The sequence below is a fragment of the Mesoplodon mirus genome (genome assembly GCF_964341445.2).
Source record: "Mesoplodon mirus genome assembly, chromosome: 14".
In the NCBI taxonomy this organism is placed as follows: domain Eukaryota; kingdom Metazoa; phylum Chordata; class Mammalia; order Artiodactyla; family Ziphiidae; genus Mesoplodon; species Mesoplodon mirus.
Window position 1 is genome coordinate 32,945,179 of NC_138990.1, and position 16,197 is coordinate 32,961,375.

General features: G+C 46.9%; 1 protein-coding gene across 5 annotated transcripts in view; it reads left to right on the forward strand.

Moving 5' to 3' along the window:
- The window catches only part of LPIN1 (lipin 1), a 73,030-nt gene that overhangs the window by 12,388 nt on the left and 44,445 nt on the right, over window positions 1–16,197 (forward strand). For all 5 annotated transcript variants that reach the window (XM_082642481.1, XM_082642484.1, XM_082642480.1 and 2 more), the window contains exons 2-5: window positions 6,627–6,827; window positions 7,581–7,676; window positions 11,009–11,316; window positions 13,911–14,036. In XM_082642481.1, the coding sequence (XP_082498607.1) occupies window positions 6,636–6,827; window positions 7,581–7,676; window positions 11,009–11,316; window positions 13,911–14,036 (722 nt within the window). In that variant the 5' untranslated portion in view covers window positions 6,627–6,635. The remainder of the gene's footprint in view (window positions 1–6,626; window positions 6,828–7,580; window positions 7,677–11,008; window positions 11,317–13,910; window positions 14,037–16,197) is intronic.

Sequence of the window (16,197 nt, forward strand, 5' to 3'; positions counted from 1 at the left end):
CGCGATGGGAAATACAGGTTAAGGGGTGATTGTAGAACTCTTGCAGGACTTAAAGAGATGAAGGTAGAAGGAAATGATGAAGGTGAGAAAGGTTTAACAAAAATGGTGATTCTGAGAATTGTGTTTATTGAGACAGTTTTGCACTCTTTTTGACCTTTGCTAAGGTGAGGTTTCCCAGCCCCGAGTCCTGATCCACCAGCCTTCCTGGAGAGGAGTAACTCCGACTTGGGTGTCGCCTGTCGTAGCATCACTGTGTCACGGCCGGGAAACACAGCCACAGTATGAAAATGGAGACACTGTTATTTCCTAGATAACATGCCTTCGATAATAGTCTCCTTGACAGAACCCAGACCGGGAAGGGAATTAAAATCACTTTTATCCACTTGCATAATAAATGAGCGGGAATGATTCCTGAATTGACAATTAAAGGGACTGGCCTAAAATAATTCAAAGCCCCGTATTTAGGTTCTTTTTTTAAAAAATTAATTTATTTATTTTTGGCTGCGTTGGGTCTTCGTTGCTGCACGCGGGCTTTCTCTAGTTATGGCAAGTGGAGGCTGCTCTTCGTTGCGGTGCGCAGGCTTCTCATTGCGGTGGCTTCTCTTGTTGCGGAACACGGGCTCTAGGTGCGCGGGCTCAGTAGTTGTGGCTCGGGTGTCTAGAGCGCAGGCTCAGCAGTTGTGGTGCACGGGCTTAGTTGCTCCGCAGCATGTGGGATCTTCCTGGACCAGGACGTGTCCCCTGCATTGGCAGGTGGATTCTTAACCACTGCGCCACCAGGGAAGTCCCTAGTTTTAATAATTGATGCTCTTCAAGCTGAAGACACTGTTGATTATGAACGTTGTAGATAGAATCCCCAGTGGGAATAAACTTTTGGATTTTTGTGTTCCATGGTGTATTATCTATTTGGGTCTAATACCACTACTGCAATGGTTTCTAACTTACGGAAGAGTATCCGGAAAGACGCTGTTCCAATGGCATGGAATAATCTTAGAAAATTAGTAGTATTCCAGGAGGTCAAGCTGGAAGATGTCATGTTGAGAAAAATATATTTACCTGTTTCCTAACCTCAGAGTTAAGCACAGCTTAGAGAGCCCCAGTTTGGCCAGAGGGTTTTTTTGGAGGTTTGGCTCAGCTTTCCTTGAAAAACTTTTTTTTTTTTTTTTTGTGGTACGCGGGCCTCTCACTGTTGTGGCCTCTCCCGCTGCGGAGCACAGGCTCCGGATGCGCAGGCTCAGTGGCCATGGCTCACGGGCCCAGCCGCTCCACGGCATGTGGGATCTTCCCGGACCGGGGCATGAACCCGCGTCCCCTGCATCGGCAGGCGGACTCTCAACCACTGCGCCACCAGGGAAGCCCAGCTTTCCTTGAAAAACTTTTGAACGAGGGTTGTGGAATCCCGTTTCACGTGGTCAGTGAAGCCTTGTCAGGTGAAGCAGGTGTTTCCTGCCAAATTCTGAGATTAAAATCAAGAGATTGAAAAGTAACTTGGAATGGGGTGAGTGGAGAACAGGTGTCTCAAAGCTGTTCAGTGGAAGTTGCAGCATTTGTTTTGTGTACAGGTTTTGCTCATCTCTGGCTTCTCTTGAGGTCCTGAAGGCACCTTCTTCTTCAGGGCAAATGTTCCCCTCAGCGCCTGCTCGTGTGTCTCTGCAGACACCGTGGCAGGAGGGAGGTGAAGGGTGGCAGGGAGGGGGACTCTGGCTGGCCTGGCTTCTTCACTGACATCAAATTAGCTTCTTCCTTGAGCCTTTTACTTCAAACAGAACTGACGGAAGTGAAACTTGGGAACCGGTGCCCAGCTGGTTTATTCTTGTATTCGGTACCTATTCGCCAGCATGTATTTACAAGAGACCCTGGACGAGGGGAAGGTCAAGGAGAGTGTGGTTGCCTTCACGCCCCTCGGCCAGGCAGGCACTGGAGGTGACGTGGGTCCAAGCTGTCACTAAAAGAAATTTTTTAACCAAATAATGGTTCATCTTCCTGAAACGAGTTTTGGTTAATGCAGTATTCTGCTTTACCCTCCTTGTAAAAAAAATTTTTAAATGGTGGTAAAATGCACATGACATAAAATTTATTCATTTAACCACTTTTTTTTTTTTTGCAGTACGCGGGCCTCTCACTGTTGTGGCCTCTCCCGTTGCGGAGCACAGGCTCCGGACGCGCAGGCTCAGCGGCCATGGCTCATGGGCCCATCCGCTCTGCGGCATGTGGGATCTTCCCGGACTGGGACACGAACCCGTGTCCCCTGCATCGGCAGGCGGACTCTCAACCACTGCGCCACCAGGGAAGCCCCATTTAACTACTTTTGAGTGAACAGTTCAGTAGACTTAATGTAATACATGCACGTGGTTGTGCATTCACACAGTGGACAGTCACCATTTAGCTCCAGAACTTTTCTCATCTTGCACAACTGAAGCTCTTTCCCCGTTAGACACTGTTCTGCCTTCTGTTTCTATGGGTGTATCTGCTCTAGGTACCTCAGATAAGTAGGCGCATACAGTATTTGTCCTTTTGTAACTGGCTTGTGTCTCTTAGCATAATGCCCTCAAGGCTCATGCATGTTGTAACATGTGCCAGAATTTCCTTCCTTTTTAAGGCTGAGTAGTATTCCGTTGTGTCTATAATACTGCATTCTGTTTATCCATTTATCCATCTGTGGCCGCTTGGGTTGTTCCCACCTTTTGGCTGTTGGGAGTAATGCTGCTATGAACACGGGTGTGCAGGTTATCTCTTTGAGACCTAGCTTTCAGTTCTCTCTACTGTATACCCAGAGGTGGCATTGCTAGGTCATGTGGCAGCCCTGTCTTAAGTTTGTTGAGGGGTCACCATACTGTCGTTGCACCGTTTTGCAATTCCTGCAACAGTGCACGTGGGTTCCATTTTCTTTACATCCTCACCAGTGCATGTTTCTTCCTACTTTTTAGGTAGCAGCCATCCAAATAAACGTGAGGTGGTCGTGTTCTCCCTTCTAAAAAACGGTCAGCGCCCAGTTTTGGCAGCCCCAGGGTGTAGATGTTGACAGATCCTAGGAGCCTGTTGCCAGGTGGGGTCCTGACCCTGTCATCTGTTAAGGATTATAGACCAGATTTTCTGCCTCCAAGTAGAGGTGTCTTCAGATTTGTAGATAAGCTATTCAATAGAGGGGGGAGCTAAAGATACCAAAGCAACTTCTGATAATTTGTGGTCGGAAAAATACACCAGCCCATCCCGTGGCCCCCACAAAGGGAAGATCACAGGGCTGGACATCGAGAAATCTGAGTCCGGCTCCATCTCTGCCGTTGGGGGAGCTTGGCCTGAGTCACTTACCATTTCTGGGCTTATTTCTTGAAAACGAGGGTGTTGGGGCAACAACTCAGTCTGGATCCTGCTAGTTTTGGAATTCTCAGGTTCTGCACAATAACCTGGAATTTACTCAGGAGGGGGGAGGGATGCTTTGGTCTTGAGGACAAGAGCAGAGAGCAACATTTCGTTTAAATTATGAAAGGTGCCCTTTCAGTTGCTAAGGATTGAGGAGTGCAGCCTTTATCTTTGGGACAGTTGGAGCTGGAATTGGACCTTGCAGGTCACCTAGGCTGATGTCCTCATCTTACAGATGAGAAGCTAGGATGCAGAGATGGCAATAGCATCCAGTCATGAGCTTTCTCTTTCTTATGAATGAAAACTACTGGCTGGTGGGGCCTGAGGCCTTCTCAGGTGTGGTGCCAGCAGAGCAGTGAGCTGGCGTGGGTTCCGGACCTCAGTGCTGGGCAGGTGGTCACTGTCATTCGGGTGAGCATGGCTCCTATGTGAGGGTGATGAAGTTGGGGGAAGCTGTGGGGGATGGGGGAGGGGGGCTCAACAGAACCAAAGCCGAGGTAGTATTCCAGGCCTGTGATCTTGGGCGTTTGCCTCATGGCACGTTTGCTTGTCCTTAAGTTTTCCCATCTGAAAGGCCTTCTACCTACAGGGTTATTGTGAGAATCACGTGAACATGAGGCCATGCATATGAAAGAAATCATACAAAAATGTTATTTTTACTGCGGGTACCGCTGTTGAGTTAGAAGTTTATCTCTCTTAGTGAGCCCAGTGTGTTAAAATCTAGGTTGACCATTGTGGTGATGATTTCTTTTATAAAATGATTCCCTAGAGGGAGTGTCAAGGTTACAAAGAATCCTTCTCTGTATTGTTCAGGAACTGTCCCCCCTCCCCTTTTGCATGAATTTAGTTAACCTGCGCCACTAAGCAGACTTAGAAGGTGCGTGATCTTCTGTATTCTCGTGCCTGGGCCTTTGTTAGCAGTGGGCGCTGTACAGCTAGGGAGCCAGGTCTTCGCGTCTGAATGTGTCTTGGGAAGGTCTGCCTGCTTCCTCCTCTGAGGGAATCCAGAGGGCGTCGTTTATTAAAGTTGCACAGCGAGCCAGAGGACTTTCTCACACTCTTTTCTTTGAAGCTTTTGTTCACTGACTTAGGTCTCTGGCTTGTTCTAAATTAGAATTAGATCAGCAGTTCTTGGCCTTCCCTGGTGGCGCAGTGGTTGAGAGTCCGCCTGCCGATGCAGGGGACACGGGTTCGTGCCCCGGTCCGGGAAGATCCCACATGCCGCGGAGCAGCTGGGCCCGTGAGCCATGGCCGCTGAGCCTGCGCGTCCGGAGCCTGTGCTCCGCAACGGGAGAGGCCACAACAGTGAGAGGCCCGCGTACAGCAAAAAAAAAAAAAAATCAGCAGTTCTTGTTTGCCTGCAGGGCATTTGACTGACCACGTTTGAGCCTCCATTACCTGGTTGTGAAGCAGGGATGCTAATATCACCTTGCTTGTGTTGTAGGGGGTGAGGTGAGGCTTATAAAGGGTAGTTTCTTTTGTTTTTGTTTTTGTTTTTATAACTTGAAAGGACCAGGCTTGATCCTTGGCCTCCAGGAGAATCTGCCTTCACCAAGTGACAGGAAAACCACCTGGCAAAATAGAGACACATCGTCCGAGCGAGGAAGTTCACAGTTACAGTGTAACAGAGGCTCCTCAGGGCCAGGTGTGCACACGTGCTGCGGCAGCTGCTGGAGACGTCGTTGGGGCCCCGGGGCGGGTGGCATCCATGTGGTCCCACGTGCTCCTGGGTGGGCTCCCTGAGGAACTGGGCTGTGTGGGCGAGGGCTGGAAGTCACGCTGCGTGAGCCCTGTGTGCTCAGGTGAAACTGGAAGCCTCCAGAGCGTCAAGTGTGCAGAGGGGAGGGCACACGAGAGCCTGGACTCGGCCCCGAAACGTAGGCATAGCTGGGGCTGGAGAAGGAAGGACCTGGCCAGGGAGGGACCACTGAGCAGACCTGCGTCCCCGAGGGAGGCCGGGCCATTCTGAGTGTCCGAGTCACATCAGGGCGGGGGACCGGCAACTGGAGGGCGGGCCAGGCCGGCTGGGCAGCCAGGCGGGTGTGGCTTACGCCGGGGTGGCCGTCAGAGCCCCAGCCGTGAGGAGGGCCAGGGCTCGGTGCCGGCGGGGCTCCCGTTGCCCTGCGCCCCAGCGGCTCCCGGATTGACACTCTGCCTCGTTTCTTCCGTCACTGCCGCCTTTCAGGCTGGCATCCTGTCTTGTCCGCACCATCACCAGAAGCCACAGGTTGGTCTTCCTGCCTTCAGTGTCTTTTCTTGCCCGCCTTCTCTACATTTTTAGCACAGCGCTCTTTCTCAGTCACGGATCGAATCCTGATCTTGTGGTTCCCGAGTCCCCGACGGCTTCAGTTGCTACAAAGCACCTTCCGAGTCTCCTGGCAGGTGTCGGTTCTCGTCCTCCCCCTGCGCATTCTCTGCCGCAGGCGCCACCCCCTCTGTGCCTGTGCGCACACCTGTCTGTCTGCGGTGGCCTGTCTGCCTTCCTCTCCCGGGGAGCATCCCAGCCCTGCTCCCCACCCGTCGACGGTCGGCTCCTTTGGGGTGGCTCTCCCCTTTCCCTGGACGTAAGGCCCTCAGCGTCTCCTTAAGTCCAAGCAGACACAACCACACGGACGTGTTTTCTCCTTCTCTCTCCTTCACGAGCCCGAGTCCCTCCGGGGGACGGGGTCTGCGTCTTTTTAATCTATGTTCCCAGCGCCAGGCCCCTCATGGAGTGGAGGCCCTGGATGTTTGCTGAGTGGACTTCGGTTGATCGGCTGGGCAGACAAACCGAAGCCGAGCACAAGTGTCCCTCGAGATGTGAGAGCGTCGGGCGGGCAGAGAAGGACCAGGATGGAAACTGTTCAAAACAAAAGTCACTTACTTTTTCCTTCTCAAGTAAAAATAGTCATTTTTTTCTACCAGCATTATTAAACACCTACTCTTTTTGGCGTGGTGGGGCATATGAAGAGGTCTCAGATATGGTCTCTCTTCTCAAGAGTCTTAAGATTTGGTCTGTAAAACCTGCTCGTGATGACAGAGCAAGAGCCACACGTACCGTGGACTCAGAGAGGAAGAACCCGGGGACGACGGAGATCAGGCCTCCTGGGGTGGCCAGGCTTTGGGGTGGGGGAGCGCTGGGTGGGGCCCATTCCAGGGGAGCCAGATGCCCTGAGCTGGGTGTCTTTGAAGTCAGGCATGCGGTGCGTGCACGTTCACCTTGACCGGCTCTAGAGCCTGCCCCAAGTTAATCGTTTGTGCGCCTTGCTTGTGTCTCTGTTTCCTAGGCTCAAACCATGAATTACGTCGGGCAGCTGGCAGGCCAGGTGTTTGTCACCGTGAAGGAGCTCTACAAGGGGCTGAACCCTGCCACCCTGTCTGGATGCATTGACATCATCGTGGTCCGCCAGCCCAACGGGAGCCTGCAGTGCTCCCCCTTCCACGTCCGCTTTGGGAAGATGGGGGTCCTGCGTTCCCGAGAGAAGGTGGTACGTGACCTGGGGGACAGGCTCTCTCCTTAGAGAAAAATCCTCGCAGTTCTGCGGCCTTATGTATCTGGAGCTCCTCGCGGACCCCGAGTTTTAGCTTTCCGTTGGAAAGGGCTGGTCCCTGAATTGACAGTTACTCAGAGTTTTCTGATTTCTATGATTGTGTACATTTCTCCAAGATTTAGTGGCGTAAACCCACTGTTTATTAAGCTCCGGGGGTTCTGTGGGTCAGGAATTCACACCAAGTGCAGCAGGCTGGCCTGTCTCTGCTCTTTGCCGCCTGGGGCCTCAGCTGAAGACTCAGGGCTGGGGGCTGGGATCCTGTGTAGATGCACTTGCTCACTCGGCTGGTGGCCCTTGGCTGGACTCCTAGCCGAGGCTGTCACCCAGACGCCGCTGCGTGGGCTCTCCATGTGGCCTGGGCTTCCTCACACCATGGCGGCTGGCTGCGAGGGCAGGCATCATCCAGGGGAGGGAGCCGGGCGGACTCTGCCTTCTTTTTCTGGTCTAGCCTCGGAAGCCACGTGGCCTCACTTGTGCTGTCCTCTGTTCACTGGGGCAGTCACAAGCCTGCGTGGACCCAGGATGGTGGTGGTGGTCTGGGAGTAGACCCCGTTTCTTGACCAGAGTGACCAATGGAGGTTTGGAATTGTGAGATATTTTGGGGATGTATGTGACTGAAGTGTATGTAGAGACCTGGTCATTGCCTGTGAGGTTTCCTGTTGTGAGGAAGAACATATGTTTTTTCTTCAGGTTGACATAGAAATCAATGGGGAAGCCGTGGATTTGCACATGAAATTGGGAGATAATGGAGAAGCATTTTTTGTTCAAGAGACTGATAACAATCAGGTAAGGAAGGCTGGGTGGTGAAGCTCACTCCCACATTTTGAGCTTTGAGCAGTGCTCATCTGGGGGCGTGTGTGGAGAGGTGATACTGGTGCCGGCTGTGTGGGTGACGGAAGAGGAGAAAAGCGGCTGTTTACCTGTCCTCGGGATTTGAGCCACAGGGTGAGTGTGTGCTATGTCTACCCAAGACTCAGCAGTCCCATCCTGCTGCGTTTGCTCCCTGTTTCCAGGGAGACAGAGGAGTTGAATGACACTGGCCTGAAACCATCATCCAAAGCATACAAGTTATACTCGTGTGTCAAATCTCAGATGGATGAAATGTTCTAATTTTTGTCTAGTGAGTGACCAAATCACATTACTTTTTGACTATGAAAAAATGTTTAACAGCTCTGTTGAGATATAATTCTCACACCATGTGCTTTAGCCATCTCACGTGTACAGTTCTGTGGTTTTTAGTGTTTTCACGGATACGTGCAAGTCATCCCCGCAGTCAATTTTAGAACATCTTCATTGCCTCAGAGCTAGACTCTGTGCCCTTTAGCTACACCTCCCCTATCCCTAAAGCCCTAACTCCCCACCACCCTGAGCACTAAGCAACCACTAATCAAACTTTCTGTCTCTAAGGATTTCCCTGATCTGACCTTCCATCTGAACAGAATCACATGGTTTGTGGTCTTTTGTGCCTGACTTCTTTCATGTACCGTAATGTTCTCAAGGTTCCTCCGTGTTCTGGCTGTGTCAGTACTTCATTCCTTTGTATGGCCGAATAATATTCCACTGTATCTGTAAACCTCATTTCGTTTATCTTTTCATGTGTTGGTGGACACTTGGGTTTGTTTCCACCTTTTGGCTGTTGTGAATAACGCTGTGTACAAGTTTTCGTATAGACACATGTTTTCATTTTGGGCGGTATATACCTGGGAGTGGAATTGCTGGGTCGTACGTAACACTGAATTTACCACTGAGGAACTGCCAGACTGTTGTCCAAAGCTGCTGCACCATTTTACATCCCCACCAGCAGTGCATGAGAGTTCTGATTTATCTATACCCTCATCAATACTTGCTCTTTGACTTGGTGATTCTAGCCATCCTGGTGGGTGTGAGGTGGTATCTCATCATGGTATTGATTTGCATTTCCCTAATGACTACTGATGTTGAGCATTTTTTCATGTGCTTATTGGCCATTTGTATGTATTCTTTGGAGAAGTGTCTATTCAGATCCTTTGATCGTTTTTTATTGGGTTATTTGTCTTTTTATCCTTGAGTTATGAGTTCATTATATATTCTAGATATGAGTCCCTTATCAGATAGATGATTTGTAAATATTTTCTTCCATTGTGTGAGTTGTCTTTTCACTTTCTTGATGTTGTCCTTTGAAACACACAAGTTTTAACTTTTGATGAAGTTCAATTTATCTGTTTTCTCTTCGTGGCTCATGCTTTTGTTGTCACATCTAAGAATCCTTTGCCGAGTTCCAAGTCATGAAGATTTACCCCCATGTTTTCTTCTAAGACAAACCATTTCTTTTTACTCTTTCATTCACTGGGAAAGCCACTTTGAAGGGATCTGATGTAGAGATTCCTCAATAAAAACCACTTGAACTAGTTCCTTTATGAGAAGATAGCCTTTATAGAGGAACGGCTCTAAATAGTGGCTCTAAATAGCTCCAGGCTCTAAAATGAATGCCCATAGTTTCAATTTCAGGACAAAAACATCCCAGGCTCTGCTTCCTTTTGGTCTTCCCAAAGGTGCGATGGTCTCTCCCAGCCTCAGCCTTACCACTCAGATGTGGATTTTATACGTGTAGCACATTGTCTGATGCTCTCTAACCCGCTTTATTTATTTAATTATTTATTTTTGGGCCATGCCGCGGCCTGCGGGATTTAGTTCCCTGACACGGGATCGAACCTGAGCCCCCTGCAGTGGAAGTGCGGCGTCTTAACCACTGGACCGCCAGGGAAGTCCCTCTCTAAGCTACTTTAAACTATCAGCAGCATGCTTGTTAATCCCCCCTCTTTTGTATATATTCTTTACTTCTTTTTTTCCCTAGGTTTTCTTTCAAACTAGTTTATTTAGGGGTTCCATTGTCTCTCCTTAATACGTTTTAAGTATTTCTCTTATGCTTCTTCACTCAGTAGTTCACCTAGTTCTGGGTGTCATCTTGATCAGCCAACCATCTTCGTAACAAGATTTATTGACAAGTCCTGGATTTTCTGATAGAGCTTCATTAATTTCATTTACTTCTGATAGAGGGGAACGGAGCTCACGAGCAGCTTTCACGCTTTCCAAGGCACTAGACTCCTCTTGTTTGTTCAGTTCTGTTGCGACTTCAGGCAGACTCAGTAAACAACATCTCCCAAAGCTTCCTGTGTAAAACTGCTGATTCCCACTGTTCCAGTACCGTTTTCTGTTGTTATCCATTCCTGTTTGTCTGTGAATTTTTGCGTATGTGTCAGGCTGTATGTACAGTAGTTACATTGTTCCATTTTATCTGACAACGCTGTAAGGTCGGGATTATCATTTCCATTTTTCTGATGAGGGAAACAGACTCAGAAGAAGTTAAGTGACTCTGCCCAAGATCACGTAGCTCATCAGAGGTGGAGCCCTACTTTTTACTACTTGTTACCAGGTTTCTGATAAGAAATGAGTCATTTGACAATAAAATGATTGCTATAGTTTTTTAAAAAAACTGGTGAATCATTATAAAACAACTATTAAATTGACAGGCGGTGGAGGTTTTTTTGTTTTTTGTTGTTATTTTTGTTTTTTTGTAGAGAAGAGGGTCGGGACCTAATCATTTGACAGCCACATACCTAGGTGTGCTCTGGTGCAGGTGGGCACTTGGGGCACGGTGTGGGGACACTGTCAGATGTTTTCTTTAAAAATTATTATTAGCCTCTTAATTCAATGCATGTTAAAAACACACACATTCTCTCTTACACACACACACACACACACACACACACACACTAGAGTGCAAAACGGAGTCCAGTTCCCAAGGTAGTGTGATGACTCCAAGCCCATTTTTTCCTCTTTACCCTGGAAATTTCAGACCACGTTGAATTTTGATAGCCTGAAATAACTGATAATTACCTCACTTTGTTATAATTACAAAAACGCAGGATTCAGTACAAAAGGGCAGTTAGTGACTTGTCAACTCTATGACCACCTGTCAAATTCGGCAGCCACGTCTGCGGATTGCCGTGACCGCCCTGTGCTCCCCACGGCCCACGGTGCTTGGGCTCCGGAATTAGCGCTGGCGGGTCGTCGGCACCACCGGCTCCTTAAACCCCAACTATCGCCGCTCCTTCTTGGAAACGTGTTCTGTCTTTCAGGAGGTGATCCCCATGCACCTGGCCACCTCCCCGATCCTGTCGGAAGGAGCCTCGAGGATGGAGTCCCAGCTGAAGAGGAACTCCGTAGATTGGATAAGAAGCCTGGACTCCAACACGTCAGCCCAGGTCTTACCTCCCAGCGAGACCCCTTCAAGTGGCTCTTTAGTGAAGAAGCGAAGGAAGAGGAGGAGGAAGTCGCAGCTGGACAGCCTGAAAAGGGACGACAACGTGAACACGTCCGAGGATGAAGACATGTTCCCCATAGAGATGAGCTCGGACGAGGAGGCCGAGCAGCTGGACAGCAGTAGGTAAATGTGGGTGAAAGGGAGGGCCGCAGTTAGAACTGGGGGAAGTCATTGTTTAGGATGATCCTTTTTTTTTTTTTTTAAATTGACGTATAGTTGATTTATAATGTTGCGTTAGTTTCAGGTGTACAGGAGTGAATCAGTTTTTTTAATATATACGTGTATATATATATATATATATATGTATATATCTGTTCTTTTTCAGATTCTTTTCCCTTATAAGTTATTACAGAATATTGACTAGAGTTCCCTGTGCTCTACAGTAGGTCCTTGTGGTTTATCTATATATATAGTAGTTCGTATCTGTTAATCCAAACTGCTAATTTATCCCTCCCCCCTTTCCCCTTTGGTAACCATAAGTTTGTTTTCTATGTCTGTGGGTCTATTTCTGTTTTGTTCATTTATATCTTTTTTTTTTGATGGCACATATAAGTGATATGGTACAATATTTGTCTCTCTCTGTCTAGCTTACGTCACTTAGTATGACGATCTCTAGGTCCATTCATGTTGCTGCAAATGACATTGTTTCATTCTTTTTGATGGCTGAGTAGTATTCCATTATGTATATATACACCACATCTTCTTTATCCATTCGTCTGCTGATGGGCATTTAGGTTGCTTCCATGTCTTGGCTGTTGTGAATAGTGCTGCTATGAACATTGGGGTACAGGTATCTTTTCGAATTGTGGTTTTCTCCATATATTGGCCCAGCAGTGGGATTGCAATAGGATTATTCTGATAAACTTTTTTCCCCCCAGAATTTCTTACTCTTCTGTTAATGCATTTGAGACTGAATTTTGGAGTCCTGCAGGCCCGATTCTAAAGTAGCATAAAGATGGGATGTAGCTTGTGACAGAGAGACAATTGGTAACATCCTTGGTGATAACTCCAGCTTTCCAGATCAGAACCAAGAAACAGGAGCTCAGCAAATGAATACTTCATGCATGAAACCATTGTTTCAGAACCCGCTTATTCTTATTTGAGCACTACCTGTGAGCCTGGCAGTTGGGCTGGTGGATAGTTGGAGGCCGATCTGTTATAGACTTAGGGCCACAGGTGAATGTAGAACATGACCGGTTTCTCCACAAGCAGACTTTTCAATTTTGATGAGGCCGAAAGTTGAATGGACACCTGTTGTTATTTTTCTTTGCTTTTAATAGTGTGGCAGAATGCTGTTTCTGGGTATTACTATTGTGGTGAAAAATGCCATTTTTAAAAGCCAAAACATTTGTAAAGAATATTTGGTGTTTCATATTTTTATGTAATTCAGTGTAATTTTTGATCATTGTTTTTGTGTCTTGTTAACACAAAAGAAGGGAGAAGGATGGATAACTGAATCGTTTTGCTGTACACTTGAAACTAACATAACCTTGTAAATTAACTGCACTTCAATTAAAAAAAAAGGGAGAAGGAACATCAGGATTAACCTCCTGCTTTGTTATTTAGAATAGAATTTTTTTTTTCCTGGCTAAAAATAAAGGCACATTGGCAACGTCGATTTTCCTAACTGTGGCCTCTGATCTGCTGTCAGCTCAGAAGCTGGGTGGTTGGGTTTATTACAGTCCCCTTCCCTGCGTGGCTTTTAGTTCCAGAACTTAGTGTTAGGTATTTCATATAACATCCAAAAATAGAGACCAGTGGCCTCTGCGTGAGTGAAATAGTGAATCCTATTTCGTTGAGCATGCTATACCTGAAACGAGGTAGCTTTGCAACCATTTCATAATTATAAGACTACGATTGGTTGTGACATTTATTTAATTCTGCTAGACGAAACATTATCTGTGTACGGCCATACAGGGATTTGGTAACTCACTCGTGCATGGCAAGAGTTTTATTAACCCTCTGGGTACGGTTTTGGGCCCAATCTACCTCTCAGGCTTTTGCGACATGAAATGTGAAAGACAACTTCGTAGGCCCTACAGTGTAAGTAATAAGCAGTGTGGTCATCGAGCCCATGTCTAAGTCCCAATTCTTGAACAAAATCACTTTACATTTATAATTCAGCCAAAGCATGAGCACACAAAACATTTCTCTGAGTCACTTTTTTCCTGTCCACATTCCTGGAATGTGCCTGGAATATGCCTGGGTAGTTTATTTATTTTATTTTTAAAAATCTTATTTATTTATTTATTTATTTTTGGCTGCATTGGGTCTTCGTTGCTACATGCGGGCTTTCTCTAGTTGCGGTGAGCAGGGGCTACTCTTCATTGCGGTGCATGGGCTTTTCATGGAGGTGGCTTTTCTTATTGCAGAGCACAGGCTCTAGGCACATGGGCTTCAGTAGTTGTGGCACATGGGCTCAGTAGTTATGGCTCGCGGGCTCTAGAGCGCAGGCTCAGTAGTTGTGGCGCGTGGGCTTAGTTGCTCCACGGCATGTGGGATCTTCCCGGACCAGGGCTCGAACCCGTGTCCCCTGCATTGGCAGGTGGATTCTTAACCACTGTGCCACCAGGGAAGTCCCGCCGGGGTAGTTTAAAGGGAGATCATGTTAATCTATGAAGTATTAGCGATAATCAAGGAAAAAATGGAAACTTGCCTTTATTATGAATCAATCACTAATAATTCTCTGACTTTGACTTTTTTTTTTTTGTCTCCAGAACTCTTTCTAATGATATACCTCCTTTCCAAGGAGATATCCCTAAGGAAAACCTTTCCCCAGTCATGACTTACCCTCAGTCAGCATCTTACCCGAATTCCGACAGAGAGTGGTCACCTAGCGCCAGGTGAGTGGCTGGTATGTGTACGTGTGTGTTCACCTGTCCTGGTCCAGAGGATTCCAAGTCAGTTACAGGAAACGTGTTTAATAAAATAGTGAAATCTAACTAAAAATGAAACAAATTAGGACTCGAAAAAACACAGTTTAGAGTAGGAGGTACAGATCAGGATTAAAACCAGAGAATGTGAAGATCATCAACTTCTATCTAATAGCAAAATGGAACTACAGATATGGCTCTTAGCTTCCCCAGGAGACACTGAAAGGCCAACCACTTGTTAAGTTACATAAAGCTAATTGTCAACAGCAGCAGACAGGTGACAGAGCCTTTCTGGATAGTGAGCCCTAAAGTGGAATTCAAGAGCAGAGAGGTTGCTTCGGGGGCCCCTGCAGGCATTTGGGGCTGTGAGAATGATGCCTTCTTCCCTTGCTGCGTTTACGAATATTCATTTCCCTGAAATGAGCTCTCAAGGGGCCCTAGACTTCCTGTATCAACTTGGAGAACCAGAGCTGCTCGGTGTGCCAGGAAGACTCTAAAGCCTTTAAGGCTGTGAAACCTGTGAGGATATGGGAGCCCTTCTGAGCAGTTTTCAGGATTGGGGTGGAGACAGACCCGAAGCGTGTCTTCTCAGCAGGGTAATATCACCCCTGTCGGGACAAAACTTGCTTCTGGGGTGGCAAAAAAATCTTAGATATTATAATAGTGTGTAGCCTCCAAAGGGCCACAGTACATAAGCAGATACATAGTATATCCATGGCATTACAGTTTCATGGTGGAGGGAGGGCTATTGGAAAAAAAAGCGTCCCGGAGGTGTGGCGAGAATGGAAAAGAGGTTGGGAAGCACTGATCTAAGTGACGGCGACATCCTTAGGTTACCTGTGCTCCTAACGTGTTAGGTTTGCTTCTGGTCTAAAGGGGAGGTGTCGGAGCCCCTAAGCCCTGGCACGTGCTGCAGGGCTTCCCACCTGAAGCCAGGCTCATGTAGACACCACTCCCGGTTCCAGTTTGACCTGAGTAATCTCATTAATGAGATGGCATGGTCAGCGCTGTGTGCTGAAGTTGAGGTTGGAGAAAAATGGATGCAACACATGCCTGGTTTCTAGCCAGGACCGTGACAGTGAATGTTCGTCAGCCAGGGTGGGGCTGGGGGCCTGTGGAGTCCCCTCATGGGGGTCTGTCTGTCCTCAGGCCAGCCCTGTCCAGTAGAAACATAATGCTAGCTACATATGTAATTAAAAATTTTCTAGTAACCATCCTTAAAAAATGAAAAGAAACTGATGAAATTAATTTTGATGATCTATTTCAATGACCTGGTATATCCAGAATATTTTCATTTCAGGTAATCAGTTTTTTAAAACATTATTGAGCTGTTTCACATTCTCATTTTCATAAGCCTTTGAGTCGTGTATCTCATATGTACAGAACATCTCAGTTCGGACCAGTCACATTTCAAATGCTCAGTAGCCACATGCAGCCCATGGCTGTCATATTGGACAGTGCAGGTGTAAGACCTTTCTAGAACCTTGTACGTTCTCTCCCTAGGTCTGTGGAGTTAAACCCTGAGGGAAAAAACACAGTACTTTTAGGAAGAAAATGATGTGGAATATTTAGAAACCACTAACAGGTAGAAAAATCTGTTCAAACACTCTAATTTTAAGCATTTAGAACAAATGTTTTAAACACGATCCTGAATATGTTTCTCTGTCTTTCATGTTTGGCTCTGTGAATGCAGAAGAAGGACCATGTCAGATTAAGTGATCTGGCCACTGTTAAATGCAATCACAAATTAGGATAAATAGATACATTTCCATACTTGGGTTTATGTGTTTTCTTTTAAGAGACAGTTACCAGCCCAAGTTATCAAGCCTTTTGGAATAAGTCATTTGATTAGGCACTAAATTCTGACCCAAGAAAAGCAAGCTTTTATGGGCATATGGTTGAAATAGAAAGTGAAATGGGTGTCTTGGCAGTTTCCTGTTTTTGTGGTTCAGAAGATTCATGTTGATTTCTTAGTGATTTCAACATGTGATCCTCTGCTATTGTTCGATGCCCAAGTACCTTCACTTTCTTAAAGATGTTACTGTGGAGAGTAGTCAAATAATTGATAAGAAATTTTGTTTAATTGAATTGACCTGTGATTTCTCTCTCCTTTAATGTGGATCACGTGGCA